Source organism: Podarcis melisellensis (genome assembly GCF_964234715.1).
Source record: "Podarcis melisellensis genome assembly, chromosome: 11".
NCBI lineage: Eukaryota > Metazoa > Chordata > Lepidosauria > Squamata > Lacertidae > Podarcis > Podarcis melisellensis.
Window position 1 is genome coordinate 45,235,627 of NC_138543.1, and position 18,623 is coordinate 45,254,249.

Consider the following 18,623-nt stretch of genomic DNA (forward strand, 5'->3'; position numbering starts at 1 on the left):
AACTCTGGAAGTGTATACTCAATTCTGACCAAACTAAGCCTCCTGATACTGTATGTATATTGCTCTAGGAGACTGACTTTGGTTAGAATCAAGTATACACTTCCAGAGTTAAATATATTACTTCTGATAAGTGAGCCTCCATGGTAGCTAGAGGGCTGTGAAAATTTGCATCCCCAGCTTTTTAGACTCTTCTCCCCATGTATTAAAGGTAAAGGACCCCTGGATGGTTAAGTCCAGTCAAAGGCGACTATGGGGTTGCAGTGCTCATCTCACATTCAGGCTGAGGGAGCCAGCGTTTGTCCACAGACAGGCTTCCAGGTCATGTGGCCAGCATGACTAAACCGCTTATGGTGCAAGAGAACACCATGACGGAAACCAGAGCACACGGAAACGCCTTTTATCTTCCCGCCGCAGCGGTATCTATTTATCTACTTGCACTGGCATGCTTTCGAACTGCTAGGTTGGCGAGAGCTGGGACAGAGCAATGGGAGTTCATGCCGTTGTGGGGATTTGAACTGCCAACCTTCTGATTGGCAAGTCCAAGAGGCTCAGTGGTTTAGACCACAGCGCTACCTGCGTCCCCATGTACTGTCTGAAACCAAAGGGGTGCATCAGTTGGCTGGTGTGATTCCCACTTTCCCTCCAGCTTTCTTACCCCACTATAACTAGCAAAAGGTTTTGGGCTGGCTCATTGAAGATCCTCTCCTTGTTTTGTCTTAGGTGCCCAGGGTGGTCAGAACTTAATGGTAACTGATAATCCTGGTGCCGCACTAGGGACTTGTGAAATGCTCCAGTTAAGTGGTCTAACTTGTTTTTGGGTGTGCCTACTGCGTTCTTTTTTTCCGCATTCTTGCAGAGGTTCCTGATGTGCTTTGCTTTGTTCTCTCCCCCCCCCCACTTTGTGCATAAGAACGTAGGGGGCTGCCTTACATCAGTTCCCCCCAGCTCCAAATTGTCCAGGCTGACTTACAGGCAGTGGGTCTGCAGGTTTTCGGATGCAGGGGATTCCCAGCCCTACCTGGAGATGCCAGGAACTGAACCCAGGACCCTCTGTATGCAAAGCACACACTCTGACCCTGAGCTACCGCCTTATTGTGTAATGCATGGAATTGGAGAAAGGAAGGGCAGGTGCCTGGGCTTTCTCTTCTACCCTTCTCTCTGCCTGGGGAATGCCCAGACCAGCTGATTTTCCAAATTCTTCAGTGTCAACAAACTCCAGGGTGCTTCCCGAAAGTCAGCAGCAGGCTCTGCCTCCTTTTGGCAGGGGTTTTTGTTAGTTTTTCTGCTAATCAATAACAAAAAGGAAAAGACAAAAAGCTTCCCGTTTGGGTGCTACGGTTTTGGTGTCGCAGTCGACAGCAGCACCATGAAAACTTTACTGCCTCTTATAGCGGCACTGTGCATCTTAGAAGCAAATGGCTTTGTCTCACCAGGGAGGAAAAGGTAAGTGGACTTTAAAATGAATACGTAAATTAAATAAACCTGTGTCGCATTTCCCACAGCAAATGTAGAATTTGCTCTGATTACTCTTTGGAGCCTGAAGTTAGCGAATCTGAATGATTTCCAATTTCAGCATCAAGGTAGTATATGAGACCGCAGTTCTGCATATGCTTAGATTGTAATCAGCACCAATGAATTTAGTGGGAGTGGCTTCCAGTTCAAACATGAAAGGAAGATCCACTGTAAGGTTTCCCAGGAAGGAACATGGCTCTTGGGATGAAAAAAAAAAGTCCTGCATTTTGGACTGCCCAGTCTAGTTTTGAAGATAGAAGCATCATAAGAAAGAAGAGCAAGTTCTCCATCAGTGGTGAGTGCCTGGAGAGCAGACTGAGAAGGCGTCAAGTCAAGTCACCTTGTGGTCGCAGGCTTCCCCACTATAGCAAAATGGGCTGCACATATTTCTGCCTTTGCTTCTGTGTCCATAAAAATCAGCATATGCAAATATATGTCCCTTTTCTCTTCTCTTTTGGGGCTTATTTCCCCCCCTCCCCCAATAACATTGCTTCTGATTTTTAGTTTACTGAATAGTACTGCATAAAAGCATCTTCTTGTTCTATACTAAGAGAGCGAAGAGAAGTGGACGTCAGGCCCATCGATTGCTTGCTGAGCCGCTGGAGCGAATGGGGACCGTGCAATGCATGTGCGAAGGAAAGAGTAAGTCATGGGTTTGTGACTGATAGCTCAGGAGGCTTTTGTTTGAAACAATGTGTTTTAGGGATAAGAATGTAAGATTAGCCTGAGGATCAGTGGCCCACCCAGTACGGCATCCTATTCTCACAGTGGCCACTCAGATGCCTGCAGGAAACCCCTCAAGCAGCACCCCGGCACAACAGCAATTTCCTCCTGCAATTTCCAGCCTCTGGGATTCAGAATAAATGGCAACTAGTGCTTTCCATTGATAGCCTTATCCTCCATGAATCTGAATTTGTCCAGACCTCTAGCAATGGCACACTTTAGTTTAGCTTGTTTTGTTATCTGACTGTGTAGAGCCACTGGATAATAATGAACTTAGTGGTACCAACCATAATCCGAATTGGAGCAACAATAAGGTACAAATTATTAGGGCTGTTGATATTTTTACCTCAACACAGGGGTTAGACTCTGTGATGCATGCGCCTTTTCCAAACCCAATGTTCCAGTCCTATCCTCAAATTATCTGGCAATGTAGTCAGCGTATATTTGGTGGATTGTAGCACAAAGAGTGCCACCTACTGGTGCACTGCACTATACTTGTAGAAGGTTTCTGTGTACAACAGTCTGCATACTGGATGTTTCTACAGCCCTACCGTTAGGCGAGGTGAGGCAGCCACCTCAGGCAGCAAATACTGGGTGACAGGTAGTGATAGGGAAGTTTGCCTTGTGCTCCTTGAGCTGGTCTGCTGCCTTCAAGTATGCCAAAGGACACTGTCCCTTTGCCACTGTTGAAGTAAAATTCAACTCCCAGTCCAGTAATAATAATAATAATAATAATTTATTTTTATTGTTTTTTATTGTTTTTTTATTTTATTTTTTATTACCCTACCCATCTGGCTGGGTTTCCCCTGCTACTCTGGGCGGCTCTCAACAGAATATTAAAAACACAATAAAACATCAAACATTAAAAGCTTCCCTAAACAGGGCTGCCTTCAGATGTCTTCTAAAAGTCAGGTAGTTGTCTATTTCCTTGACATCTGATGGGAGGGTGTTCCACAGGGCGGGCGCCACCACCAAGAAGGCCCTCTGCCTGGTTCCCTATAACCTCACTTCTCGCGGTGAGGGAACTGCCAGAAGGCCCTCAGAGCTGGACCTCAGTGTCCAGGCTGAACAATAGGGGTGGAGACGCTCCTTCAGGTATACTGAGCTGAGGCTGTTTAGGGCTTTAAAGGTCAGCACCAACACTTTGAATTGTGCTCGGAAATGTAGTGGCCTTCTGAATGTGGAATATGAGGGCAAGGTTCCATCTTGTCCTTTGCTTTAAGCAGCAAAATGTCTTCAGGCATTAGCATTGCAGAAAAAGTAGTCATTGGTATTTTCTAACCAGGCATGCCTATTGATCAAAGCACCAAAGAATGGAGACTCCATTGTGGAGATGCGATGAGTAGGCCTCCCTTTAATTTTGTGCATAATCTGCCCCCTAACCTCCCGCTTAGTTTCTGCCAGAGTTATTTGGCATGTACAAAGAATGTACATCATTTCCTGGCTGCTCAGCCACACTAGTCCTTTTGAGCACCTGTAATTCTTCTTCCTTTCTTTTCTAAAGTATCGCTCGAGGAGTGTTGTGAGGTTCGGACAATATGGAGGGAAGCCATGTATTGAAGCTCTGGGAGACAAACAGTTCTGCCAGCCAGACACCCCCTGCCCTGAAGAGCTACCAGATTGTGGCAATGACTTCATGTGTGAAAATGGTATGCAGTTCTTTTGCATTATTCTTTGAAACTGATTCCCACGGTGGATTATATTGGAGGTCATTAGTTGCCCATCACAAGGCACCATCTTGCCATGATTTAGCAGCTCTCAGAAATACTCTTACGGAAGTCCCTTCTCATACGCATTCACCTGGTGCGTATTTCACCTGGAAATGTTGAGCTCGTTTTCCTGATTGTAATGCCAGCGCTTCTGTTCTGTTTTCTAACATTCCTCTCACCCCTAGAGTGTTGTGTAATTGTGGCTTTTTGGCCAATGTTGCCCTAATTTTCATTCACACCAGAGGTCATAGTGCCACACAACAGTCTATGTTTTTATTGATTTTCCAAATTTTAGCAAATCCACCCCAAATGATCCCCACCCCCATGCAAACAGCAGAAAAGAATTGTATGTTGGTATACCACCCCAAATGTTGTCACTTCACTCCCACAAATAGGGTTTTTTGTTTTTTTCTGGAATCAAGTGACATGAAAATTAGCTCATAGTTCCTTGAATTGGTATTGTACCTTTTTTCTGCTTTGGTTGTCACTCCTAATCAAGATATCATCATCATCATCATCATCTATGCCACTCTTCATCCTCAAAGGACAATTATACATGTGTGTGTGTGGTTGTATTTGTTTAATGTCTACATTTTCACAGTGACAATTTTTTAAATGTTGAAAGGGTAAATCAGGTTTCCATTTCCTTTATGGTCAAAAAATCCACCAGTGGCACTGGGGGAAAACCCAACTAGGTTTGGTTCAAGCCAAAAGACTGAAAGCAATAAGAACTGTTTAACAGCTAGAGATACTGTTCCTCATTCTACACTTAGGACACTGTATAAAGAAAAGGTTGGTGTGTAATACGGAAGACGATTGTGGAGACTTCTCCGACGAAGACAATTGTGAAGGTAATCCTCGTGCACCCTGTCGTGACCGTATAATTGATGTATCAGAGGTTGGAAGAACAGCTGGCCGTGGGTAAGTTCTGGGAAGTTATTGGGAGAATAATGGGAGACGTAGCAAATCTATTGGCAGGGCCGACCCTACCATTAGGCAATTTGAGATGCCTACCTCTGGTGTTAGCTTATGAGGAGCAGTGGCAGCAGGTCCCTTGCCTGTTCCTCATGAGTCCCGTGGTCATTCTGCTCTGTTAGAGGGCAGGTCTCTGTGTGCCATGGCACGTGCCCAGCACTCCCTATGATAGCTAGCTTGCCCTCAGTTGTGATAAGGATGAATTACAGCTGTAACTCAGAAGTTGAACGGAATCCACTCCAGAAGTCTGTTCGACTTCCAAAACGTTCGGAAACCAAGGCACGGCTTCCGATTGGCTGCAGGAAGCTCCTGAAGCCAATTGGAAGCCGCGTCAGGCATTTGGGTTCCAAAGAACGTTCACAAACTGGAACAGTTACTTCTGGGTTTGCGGCGTTTGGGAGTCAAAACATTCAAGTTACAAGGCGTTTGTCAACCAAGGTGCAGCTGTATATTTGAATGGTATAGCAGGTTTTAAGTGACAAAGATCCTGGAAGACCCTAGTTTGTTGTGCGATGTTGTTACAGTGTCAACATTCTGGGCATGGAACCGAAGGAAAGCCCGTTTTACAATGAGTTTTACAACGGAGTCTGCGACAGAGTCCGCGATGGGAATACTGGAATATACTATCGCAAGCCATGGAATGTTGCTGTGCTCAATTATGACGTAAGCCCCTTTGTGCAAAGTGGAGAGAGTGCATTTGATTCCATGCTCGCATAGCTTTATCCAAAATGCATATGCCTCCTGTACACTGTTGTAAAATGCTACAATCTGATGCTTCACACTGACTGGAGTCCTACAGGCAATGCTAATTTGTTTCCGGCCAGGGTTTTTATTTTTTAAAAAGTTGTTGTTGTTTACCAATAATATTGCTGCTTTATTGTTTTAGTAAACTGCTTTGAGGTTTTCCATAATCAAGCGGTAAACATACATTTAATGAAATGAAATTTAAACAAAGGGGTGAGACCTTTGCATAAGGTAAAGACATCCCTGCCCCGTCAACCACCCTCCTGGTGCATACACAAACAGAAATGAATCTGACACTAATAAAGCTGTGCTGATGTGAACAGCTGGGGGAAAGAGCTGTGCAACACACCCAGGGGGTGGGAACAAATTTGCCGAGCTCTAAGGCTGTGATAGGGACGCAGGTGGCACTGTGGGTTAAACCACAGAGCCTAGGACTTGCTGATCAGAAGGGCGGCAGTTTGAATCACCTCAACGGGGTGAGCTCCCATTGCTCGGTCCCAGCTCCTGCCAACCTAGCAGTTCAAAAGCATGTCAAAGTGCAAATAGATAAATAGGTACCACTCCGACAGGAAGGTAAACGGCATTTCCGTGCACTGCTCTGGTTCGCCAGAAGCGGCTTAGTCATGCTGGCCACATGACCCAGAAGCTGTATGCCGGCTCCCTTGGCCAATAAAGTGCGATGAGCGCCGCAACCCCAGAGTCGGTCACGACTGGACCTAATGGCCAGGGGTCCCTTTACCTTTACCTTTTAAGGCTGTGATAACCACACTCTTGCACACACAACTCTGCAACGGTATCAAAATGGTTTACAAACTCTGAAGGGTCGCTTTCACATGAAATGAGACCTCCAAACATCATTAATTCTTTTGTGTTTTGAGTTGATACCCTAATCTCCAATCACTGCCACACTAATAATGATAATCATAATTTTTTATTTATACCCCGACCTTCCTGGTTCAAGAAACCGGGCTCAGGACGGCTAAGAACAAATTTAAAACACTTAATTGATGCTACCAAAAAAACAGGATAAAATACGGTATAAAGCGTAAATAACAATAAAATCAAAAATCAATTTAGGGGGGAGATCCATCCAATAAACGTTACATGATCACCAGGGCTAGCTGGCTAAATTAGTCCTACTTGCCAGTGAGGAGACCAGGGGAGAACCAGCTGTGGGATTCCAGAGCGGGCAATCCTCACAAAATGGGGAGGGGGAGGGAAGGAAGGGGAACAAAAGATCTGGATACTAAAGCTCTGGATAGGTGTATTGTTTTCTGTGAGGCTTCTCCAGAACAGAAAAGCAGCACAAAAGGCTTAAAAGCGAATCAAAAAGTTGTAGACAATGGGTGTTTCGCTCTCGTCTTCTTTTGGTCCAATGAGCTAGACGTCAGTCATTGCTATGGCTAAAAGGTAAAGCACTGAAGGAGGCTAATTTCTCACAAAACAATTGAGAATAGCATCTGCACATTTTGTATTATATCTCAGGTATTACAGATGCTGGAATCTAGGGGGTTATGGCTGATCTGAGGGCAACCAACCTATTATTCCCACCACTGGGGGGATGCCCATGATTCTACAGATATATTTTAGTTTTAAATATTTTATTAAAACTCGTACAGACTGATAACTCATGTTTTTAACTTGTCGGTGGCAGGAATTGTTTATTTGTTTATTTATCAGTTCTCCCCCACTCTGCCCCATCTTTCCCCCCTGTTTTGTTTTGGATCTTCTATGTTTTTGTTTTTACTTTGGGAATATGCTGGCCTTTGCTTATATTTGCTTTTGCAGGCAGATAAATGGGTCATTACAACAAGTGTCCAATTGTTAGGGTTTAAGCCTCGTTTTAAATGTATTTGGCTTTTCAGTGTGTTTTAAACTGTTTTTAACTATTCTATGTGCAAACTGCCTTGAGAGAGTGGTTTAGAAAGCTATTAATAAATTAATAAGAATAACAAATAAGCAATAAAGTTGGTGTGAAATAATATAGATAGATAGGTATAGTTAGATTAGAGATAGATGATAGATAGATGATAGATAGATGATAGATAGATAGATAGATAGATAGATAGATAGATAGATAGATAGATAGATGATAGATAGATAGATAGATAGATAGATAGATAGATGATAGATAGATAGATAGATAGATAGATAGATAGATAGATAGATAGATGATAGATAGATAGATAGATAGATAGATGATAGAACTTTCAGAGGAAATGTGGGGACAAAATGAACAAATGAATGCACTTTATTTTAATTAATGCGCTTTTCTCTCTGTCCTGAATCTGCTGCTGTACATTTTCAATTATTGGCTCTAAATTTCCAATGTTATAACAGAGAGTGAAAACCATTCCTTCCATTGGGCTGCATATATTCCAGGCAGATTGCCTACTAAATTGCCTGCTATATATTTTTTTTCTCTTTCTAAGACAAAAGGAGACAAAAGATTTAGAAATGAAGTCTACGAGGACCAGGTGTCGGCAGTAAAGGAAATGTTCAGCGAAAGGCATAGGTCTGCTCACTCTAGCTTTTCTCTCAAATTGACGCCTACAGAGGTAGAAAATGCCACATCCGTCGGCTTCAGTTTGAGCACGAACACAGATTCATCCTCCAATGAAACTCTACATAAATTCTTAAAGGATTCTAAAGGAAAGGTAAGCTATCCTAAACAAACAAACAAACAAACCCAAAATGGAGAGCCCTTCTGTGTTATTTGGGGGACTTGATATTAGCTGTTAGGAGTGTTTTATTTATTTATTTAGCAAAACTTGTACAGTGGTACCTCAGTTTTTGAATGTAATCCATTCCGGAAGACCGTTCCGAAATGTTCGAAAACCGAAATCTCAATAACCGACAGCTAGGCCTCAGGATCTTGCACTCAGCGGAAGCCACATGGCATGTTCGACTTCCGAGGCATGTTCGAAAACTGAAGCATTTACTTCCAGGTTTATGGCATTTGAAAACCGAAATGTTCGTCAACTGAGACGTTCGAAAACTGTGGTACCACTGTATACGGCTTAAGATACGTTTCTGCGTGTTTTCCTTAACAGTATAAAATATTTATTCAAAAAGCAATAAAAACAGACTTTCTTTAAAAAGGAGACACAATGAAACAATCAAAATATAGATGAAATCAACAGGTTTTTTTGAAGGGATACATGTGAAACTGACCACAGATCTATCCCTAGCTTAAAAAGTCCCAGGAAACAGAGCTGGGTAGAATATAGTACCTACATTTTACCATTAAAATGGTACTGGTGGCCTTGCCCCTTTTCCTGCTTTTTAATACAGATTTTATATTAAACTTTTATATAAAATTAATATTCTTTTTTTAAAAAAAATTGTTTTAGGTTATTGTGTGACCTATTTACTTTACTATCTCATTCCTCCCGATCAGAGAGAGTAGGTTTCATAGGAGACAACTCCTCAGAGCCGAGGTTCCTTCAAGCTCCTCCATTAAAATATTTGAGGGGGCTGGGCACCCCCAAAGTTGATGGGCACTGCCATTCAAATGCACTGCATCTTGTCATCAATTATGTGCACAGGGCTTGCCTGGGCTCTCCCAATATTTTATTCAAGTTAGTATTTCAGTAGGTTCCAAGTCCCTCCAACCTATGGTGTGGCTGCTAATCTCCCCTAATAGTTTGAGGGGCCCAAAAAGGTTTCAAGGGGTGAGCTGTTTCCACATTCATTTTTGTTTCATCCTCCTTGGATATGTATGCAGAGTTTTTTGAGTCAGTCCACGTGGTTCCTAATCCCCTAGTTGAGGGGGTCCATTGAAACTAAGTTTTGTTTTGGGGAGTGTAAGACCGTCCCTTCCACCCTGATGCTTAGGAATATGTTTGGAGCCCTTTCCAGAAGCGTGTTTGTATATATACCAATGAATCTTGAATGAGGAATAATGTGAAAGCTGTGGAGGTTTCCATCAACCTCAGCAAAATTGTCTAATGAAAACAAATTCCCTGCCACTTTGGGCCTTTGATAACTGTAAAGCAGGTGGGAATTCACCGGTGAAGCTTCACCAGGCAATATTTAATTTCTATAAAACCCTTCATCCAAAGATCACAGGGTGATTTACAATATAAAAATACAAACCATAATAAGACATGAAAACAATAACCCATACCAGGGTGGGGGGCCGGACTATATTTTAAAGGAAAAAAATGAACGAATTCCTATGCCCCAGAGAATTACCCAGAGATGCATTTTAAATAAAAGGAAACATTGTACTCATGTGAAAACACAGTGATTCCTGGACTGTCCATGGGCTGGATTGAGAAGGCAATTGGGCTGGATCTGGCCCCCAGGTCTTAGTTTGCCTACCCATGCCATATACGCATAGTTTAAAGGACCATAGTTTATTTAATTGGCCAAAGGCCTGGGGAAAAAGGAACGTTTTCACTTGGCACCTAAAGATATGTCAAGAAGGCACCAGGTAAGCCTCCCTGGGGAGAACATTCCACAAGTGGGAAGCCACCACAGAAAAGGCCTGCTCTCGTGTTGCTGTGCTCTGGACCTCTCACAGAGGAGGCACATGAAGAAGGGCCTCTGATGGTGATTGCAGGGCCCAGGTCAGTTTATATGGGGAGGCAGTAGAAGCTTCAACCATTCTGCTTTAAAGAGGAAAGTCGAAGAGGGATGGTTGGTAGATGTGACTTCTGGGGCAGCATTCTAACATGCTACCTGTGATGGGGAAAGGGGGCTGCTTGTGCGTAAGCGTTTAAAGCCTCCAAGCTTTACCATCAGTTCCTAAACTTTCCCAGTCCGAGGAGCCATGGATGCGTGGCTACCTCAATCGCTGGCAGAATCCGTCAGTGGGCGTTTCCGGAATTTACTCCAACATAAGAGTTCCTTGACGGAGACTCTTCTTCTAGATTCTCTGCGTGACAGTTTCCTCCGTGGAGTGGGCGTCCCCAGCGGAGGTCCTGAGCCCTCCCCGCTATTCTCACTGGAAACATCTTGGAGCCCTTCCTCTGATGGAGTTTCTGCAGGAACTCTCCCTCTCCCCCTACTGGTTCCTTCCTCCGCATCCAAGGCTCTCCTAGCCTCCTTGAGCCCTTCCACCACCTGACTCTTCGATGGCAGTTCCCTGGCACTACCCTTATTGAGCACTGCAGGTTTTAATTTTGACAAGGAGTCAAGCCCCCAACAAGTTAACCCACTTGCGGAACAATAGTGCTTGAAATCCTTTCCAAAGGGAGGGTGTCATCAAACGGAAGACTTCCCTCCATAATGTCGGACACATTGTCACCCTAGAGATGGGAGAACATCTGGTCCTCTCGTTTTCCCAATGTCAGACGGTTAACCCCATCGTTCTGCATTACAGCATCAAATATTTTTTCACGTGAAAGGAAACATCGAACTGGGAACCTTTCAAATGCGAAGGCGTGACGTCCGCCTGACCGACACATTTCTTGAAGATGTAAAATATCTGCCCAGTGCATATGACAAGGGAGAATATTTTAAATTTTTGGAAATGCACGGAACTCATTTTGCACAGAAGGGAACGGTTGGTGGGAAATATGAACTACTGTATGTACTGGACAACCAAACAATGAGAAGTGAAGGTAGGAACTGTTTCATTAATTTCAGAGGCTATACTCCGATCCAATTCAGGCTGGGTGCTACCCTATCTGATAATAATACTGAACTATGGACAAAAAAACCAAACAAACTAGCAAACATACTTTGACATAACCAATATCTATGGCAATAAACTATCACAAAAGGAATAATCCAAAACCGATAAGTGATCATTGGTCTGTTTGTGCAGCCTAAAGCAATGTCACTTCTTGTAGAGAAACCAGCAAACCAATCAGCTGGTGTTACCTTTGATGTATTAGCAAAGCTGGAATTTCCATCACAAGAGCTGAAAACTCTTATATTAGACTAGTCCTTAATTGCAAAATTGTGACTAATGTAATATAAAGACAGGAGGAGAGAAAAACATAAAAAATGTGGCATTAGTCATTATGACAGGGACGCGGGTGGCGCTGTGGGTTAAACCACAGAGCCTAGGGCTTGCCAATCAGAAGGTTGGCGGTTCGAATCCCCGCGATGGGGTGAGCTCCCGTTGCTCTGCCCCAGCTCCTGCCAACCTAGCAGTTCGAAAGCACGTCAAAGTGCAAGTAGATAAATAGGTACCGCTCCGGCAGGAAGGTAAATGGCGTTTCCGTGTGCTGCTCTGGTTCACCAGAAGCGGCTTAGTCATGCTGGCCACATGACCCGGAAGCTGTACGCCGGCTCCCTCAGTCAATAAAGCGACATGAGCACCGCAACCCCAGAGTTGGCCACAACTGGACCTAATGGTCAGGGGTCCCTTTACCTTTACCTTTAGTCATTATGACATGACTGGATATCACCCATAAATGAAAACGAAAAGGTCTTTGCTGCTTTTTCTTATGAGTACAACTTGATTGCCTTTCCAAATATAATTTAATGGTTCAAGAAATTTGTTAATGAGCCTTTCCCTCCTTCCATCTTTTATTGAATGTCTGTTTTTAACTCTGTTTGCAGGAGTCACCGTTGAAGACATAAAAGCTTGCCTGGGTTACAATACAGATTTTGGTTTAACAGCTGGCACATTTGACGTCAAGCATACCAACAAAGGGAAAGACTGCAAAAGTAGTAAGATTAGAAATGGTAAATATATCTATATATTTAAAGGTTTATGTTCAAAATACACAAAAAAGGGGACTATATATTTGGGGACACCCACTTCTGAAAATTTCATGTCCAAGCTGGCAATGATGGTGGCAAATGTGCCCCTGTTGCAAAGGTGGCCCTGTGGCAAGGAGGTGCACTTTCAACACTCATTTATCTTGACATCATCCATTCCAAAAGAAATTTAAAAGATGAGTAAGTAAAGTGATGGACTATGCTGAATCAGCAAAGTTAACAGCTAAAATAAGAGAACTTAACAATGACTGTTTTATGGAACAATGGAAGCCTTTTTTGGATTATTTAAAGAAATAATATAATATGATGAATTCACGAGCAGGATTTGAACTATTTATTGCATTATGGTTATGATATAAAAGGGCGCAGCAAAGGAGTGGAATAGAAAAAAACAACACCATGGAAAATGGGATGGGAAGTCAATAAAACCAAATAAAAATTTATAATGTAGTGAAACAATGTGAAATTTGTGGAAATTTAATCAAATACATTTTTTTTAAAAAAAAGACATTTTAAAAAGGAGATTGCACAGTAGCACAGATTTGAGTGTCCCACAGTACATATGTTGTCATGAATTTGGCAAAAAGGGGGGGGGGATTTTTTTGCTGTTCTGGGCCCTTCCAGATGTTTGTCTGCATAAGAAAGTCAGAATGATGGTGAGACAACATCCCGAGGGACCTTGGTCCATCCTTGTCCTGTTTCTTTCCTCTGCAGAGGACAACACCAATAGCAACGGAATTATCCACAATGTGATATCTCTCGTTCATGGAGGGAAGACTGAAGTTCTGGTTAGGCTGAAGGAAAAGCTGTCGCGAGGTCACAGCGTCGTTGATGTGGAAGACTATGTCCAGTGGGCAGCGACCCTCCCTGATGCTCCCACAGTGATACAATACGAAGTAAGAGGGTTTTCCTCCTAAACTGATGCGCATATTGGTATGTGGGAGAGCAGACATGGCTCATCCCTGGATGCGCATCGCCCTTCCCTTCTCCTCAGATCTATTATTTTATGAGCAGGGAGGGGTAATAAACGCCATTCCTCCTCATCTTGACTCTGCTGCAGTTGGTGACCAAGTGCCTTGGTTTGTGTGCAATGTGCTGGGTGCACAAGTAAAAGTGTGTGTGTGGCAACATCTGCTTTTGACCACAAGCACCACTGGCATGCGCATCTTCAGACGGTTGGCCAAGAGCGGCTAAGGTCCTTAGGCCAAAATATCAGTCACCCCTGCTGTAAATGCTGCCCCCTTGAAATAATAATAATAATAAAATTTATTTGTATTCCACTCTCCCGAGCCAAAGCCAGGCTCAGAGCGGCTAACATCATATAAATAAGACAATATGCATAATACAATATACAATAAGCAAATAAAATAACATTCAGCATTCATTAAAACAATATAGAATAATATTAAATATCAGCATTTCAAAATTAAACAGAAATCCACTCTACAGTTACAATAAGTAATTTCTAAACTCCAATCAATAAAACAACAGCAAACCACAGTGCACAACATAATATAATACAAAATGAGAAGCAGAGATTGGAGGGTGGGGCAAGGCAGGTGGAAAGAGGCCTTGCCTGGTGGAGTCTCTCCCCTCACAGTTATTCCTCCAGGAACAGCTTCCTTATAAGGAGACCCAGGGCCAGAGGGTGGGGCAAGGCAGGTGGAAATAATAATAATAATAGTAATTTATTATTTGTACCCCATCCATCTGGCTGGGTTTCCCCAGCCAGTCTGGGCGGCTTCCAACAAAGATTAAAAATACATTAAAATGTATCACCTTTACTTATTGCTGAACCATGGCGAGTGAATAGGCGCGTGTTATGTTTCCAAGGTAAGCACAATTTTCACCTGAATATAAGAGCTAAGGAATTTTAGGTACTTTCCGTGCTAGGGTATTGTGAAGGAATTGGACTTTGCTGTCCGAGACTCTGTTTTACCTGAGAACACCCTTTCCTCACATGGTAGAGAACTCAGAGTAGCTAAGAGGAGGCTATCACAAATGTCAGAGAAGCTTTGATCGTGCTTGTGCAAAGAGTACCGCTGCTGTAACAAGTTGGATTAAGGTATTTGCATTTCTTTGCAGCCGTACCCAATTTCTACTCTCATACCGGTGACGATACCCAACTCCACCGTAAAGAAGCAGAATCTCGACAGAGCTGTGGAGGACTACGTTGCTGAATATAGTGTTTGCAAATGCCAGCCCTGTCAAAATGGTGGCACTGTCATGCTGTTGAACGGAAGGTGTGAATGCGGATGCACCCCTTACTTCAAGGGAGAAGCCTGCCAGATACCCACAGAGTTTTTTTCACCAGGTCAGCAATAGATCAAGAATTGAGGGTTCATTTCTGTATTCTATTCAGGACAAGTGAGCTGCGATGATAAAGCCATTATCCCACCTAACCCTGTACTAGGCTTCTGCTCATACAAACAGTGATAGAATTTTTCCTGGACGATGCCACTTAAAATGCAGGGTAGTGGAATTGCATAGTTTAATACACCTGCAAAAACCCCTTTGCACAGAAAAGCAGGCGTTATGAAGAAAATAGCTTCCTCCAAGATATTCTCTGGGCCTTCACATCTCTAAACCTGGAACCAAGAAACTCTACCAAACTGGTGGAAAGCAGAAGGGTTGGGACACAAGGCTTAGGGCCCTCGTATTTACGGGACCACCTCTCCTTGTATGCCCCGCAGAGGACCTTAAGGTCCATGAACAACCATAGTTTAGAGGTCCCGGGCCCTAAGGAAGCCAGACAATCCTTCACCAGGGCCAGGGCCTTTTCAGTTATGGCTCCGACCTGGTGGAATGCTCTGTCTCATGAGACTAGGGTCCCCTGGCCTCCTCGCTGGCCCAAGTAGGACCAATTCAGCCAGCTAGCTCTGGGGATTATCTAATGCTTATTTTCCCTAAATTGATTTCTGAATTTTGAATTTGTTATTCATGTTTTTATACTGTATTTTATGCTGCTTTTACAATTAAGTGTTTTAAATTTATTGTTAGCTGCCTGAGCCCGGTTTTTGAACCGGGAAGCGCAGGGTATAAATAAATTATTATTATTATTATTATTATTATTATTATTATTATAGCGGAGAAGTTGGGGTTCCAGAGGCATTGGCCATTGTGTCACGTAGAAAAGTGCCCTGGGGGAGGAGTTGTGAGGGAAAGGAGCAAGTGGTGGGATGGGTGCAGCATTCCTCTCCTGCCCAGCCCTTCACTTAAAACGACACCCTGTCCTATTGCTTTGTAGCTGTTCTGCGGAAGCAGAGATCCCCTATCCACCTAAGAAACACCCCTATCCCAAATTGCACGCTGAATGACCATTTGGGCTTACAGACACGAAGGCAGTTACTTCAATATCGAAGTAACTGCAATGCAAGTTGGTTTGTTTATTGTTTTGATGTTAAGACTCAAAATATTTTCCACTCCAATCTTTAATTCAGTCGCAACTGGCACCGATGGGGGCTGGAGCTGCTGGTCTACCTGGTCGGCTTGTGTGCAAGGAGAACGCACTCGGAGAAGGCTGTGTAATAATCCTGAGGTTCATGGGGGCAAGGACTGCGCAGGAGCTGACTCGGAATCAGGCTACTGTGCTGCTGACATTAAATAATGGTGTAGAAGACGCAAAGCAGGTTTGTAGTTACGGTACTTAGTGGGTGTAATAAATAGAAGTCCAACTTGGGTGGGGCAGGAAAATCCCCCAGATCAGTATGCAAGAGGAGAAGATTGTTCCACTGGGCAAGCAGAAATGCTTGTGTTGACAGAACATCTGTGTTACCACAATGTTGAATTTTTATTGTGGTTATTACAGGGCAACCACAAATTACCTTCTAGGTCATGAGTGGGGTACCTTGAGCCCATAGGCCTCTCTCATGAAGCCAGGGGCAGACTTGGGTCTTTCACATTTCAGCAGAGTTCCATGCAAGGCCAAGCTCTGCGCCCAGTGTGGAGAAACCAGTAAAAGGTAAAGGGATCCCAACCATTAGATCCAGTCGTGACCGACTCTGGGGTTGCGGCGCTCATCTCCCTTTATTGGCTGAGGGAGCCAGCGTACAGCTTCTGGGTCATGTGGCCAGCCTGACTAAGCCACTTCTGGCGAACCAGCGCAGCGCACGGAAACACCGTTTACCTTCCCGCCGCAGTGGTACCTATTTATCTACTTGCACTTTGATGTACTTTCGAACTCCTAGGTTGGCAGGAGCTGGGACCGAGCAACAGGAGCTCACCCCGTCGCGGGGATTCAAACTGCTGACCTTCTGATCGGCAAGTCCTAGGCTCTGTGGTTTAACCCACAGCGCCATCCGCGTCCCTGTGGAGAAACTGGTAGCACTGCCCTAAACCTGCCCCTAGCAAAACCTCCCAGGCGTTCCCATTTGGCTCTCAAAGCCATTTCAGCCAAGCCACTTGCCCCTTACCTGATATCATGTAATGTAGGCTTTTAAAAATAAAATACCACATGCAGGAGGGAGGGATGGCAGCCAACAGCACCCCCTTTTGGAGCCATCCACTCTGCACACAAAGAGCCCTTGCAAGTTTTGCCCATTGACTACATAGGTTGCATCGAAACCGTACATTTAAAGCACATTCAACACACATGGTTTCCCCAAAATTCTGGAAACTGTAGATTTCCCTTTGTGGAGCCGTAATTCCCAGCACCTGTACCAAGCTACAGTTTCGGGGGTTCTTTGGGGAAAGTCATGTATTTTAAATGTGCACTGAATGTATTTTAAATGTGTGGAGTGGATGTGACCTTTGCAGCAACTTACATGTGTAGAATTTTGACTATGGTGTCAAACTCAAGTTATCTGGAAGCCACCAGCCTGCTTTGACATTGCAAACGTAGGGGATCTCTGTGCATTATACCGGCCACTCCTGCACTGAAGATTCTCCAGTTAGTTGATCTAGCTGACTGTGTGTCTTTTCACAGGTGTTTGATAGGAACACGACACAACTGGAATGACCCTTGGATCTCCACAGCAAAGTTCAAGCTGCCAAACAGATTTGAAAGATAAGCCAGAAAACCTTGGAACCTGGTGTTAATTTGTTTTCCTTCCTTCCTTCCTTCCTTCCTTCCTTCCTTCCTTCCTTCCTTCCTTTCTTTCTTTCTTTCTTTCTTTCTTTCTTTCTTTCTTTCTTTAAAGAGTTGAAAATAAATTTCAGCTGATGACTGGCTCAGCACAATACATTTGTATTATTTATTGCTGACACTTTTGTATTAAATTTGCTCCAAGTTGCTCAGTGCAGGGCTTTGATACATTTGTAAAATCATTTATATTCTACTTTTGGGGCCCCTCAAACAGTTCTCATCCAAGCAAAAAAGTAATACAACAGAAACCAATGAAAATACAATAAAACTGAGAACAGAATAAAACAGTGAAGCATAATCACCAAGGAGAGACCATGGATTTAATTGTTATTACTATTCTTTTTCGCTGACTAAATACTAGGTGGAAGTCTGAACAGCTCGTTTAAAAGGAGGGAAGCCTGACAAACCTCTTTAGTAGGGGTAGGGAAGCTTTTCCAAATTGAGGGCCACATTCCTTTCCTGGACACCTCTTGAGGGCCACATACTAGTGGTGAGAGTGGTCAGAAGGAAAAACAAGTGCAGCAATAAATGCCAGTTTTACCTTTTTGGTGCTCTCTCGCACACCCCTTTCTATCTTCCATCAGCCCAAGCAAGAGACATTACCAGAGTGCAAGGACACATTCCAGCAAGGCAAAAACACTGAGGTACAAAGCAGGAGAGTTCCATGGGCCGGACTGAGCGTTCTGTAGGGGCTACATTGCTTTCCCGGTCCTGTTCCCCACTCCTGCTCTTTAGAGAGGGAGTCCTATAACCTGAGTGCTGCAGTAGAGAAGTCCTACCTCGTGTCCCAACCAAGTGTGCCTGCAAGTGAAGTGTTTTCTTCCTCAAACTTCTGCAAACTTTGGGGTTCTTTCAACCCTTCTGTTGCCTCCCTCTCTTGTCTGAGCAGCACCTTTTTTTGCCATATAAGGACAGGCACTCAAAGAACAAATTTGCTATTGGTATATCAGATGCTATCTAGTTGGGCCTTTGAAATGGTTCATTGTTGGGAGGAAGAGGAAATAAGAATCTACAAACAGGGAAAGAACCTCTCAGCCTGCCTGAGAAATTGCAATGGAGGATGTTTGGGAGAGAAGTTTTAGGTCAGAGAGGAACAGAGAACCTGTGGCTCTTCCGATGTTGATGGACCACAACTCCCATCACCCTTGACCATTGGCCATGGTGACTGCAGGTGATGGGAGCTGGAGTCCAGCAGC

At 43.8% G+C, this 18,623-nt stretch overlaps 1 protein-coding gene across 1 annotated transcript; it reads left to right on the plus strand.

Moving 5' to 3' along the window:
* Nucleotides 1-1,291: 1,291 nt before the first annotated feature.
* On the plus strand, nucleotides 1,292-17,398 carry C9 (complement C9). Its single transcript, XM_081929781.1, has 12 exons — nucleotides 1,292-1,443; nucleotides 2,064-2,154; nucleotides 3,740-3,884; nucleotides 4,718-4,865; nucleotides 5,444-5,582; nucleotides 8,096-8,320; nucleotides 10,993-11,233; nucleotides 12,183-12,308; nucleotides 13,059-13,240; nucleotides 14,430-14,658; nucleotides 15,785-15,973; nucleotides 17,269-17,398. Exons 1-11 carry the CDS (start codon nucleotides 1,367-1,369, stop codon nucleotides 15,949-15,951), a joined length of 1,770 nt encoding a protein of 589 aa, XP_081785907.1. The 5' UTR covers nucleotides 1,292-1,366; the 3' UTR covers nucleotides 15,952-15,973; nucleotides 17,269-17,398.
* The last annotated feature ends 1,225 nt before the right edge of the window (nucleotides 17,399-18,623 follow it).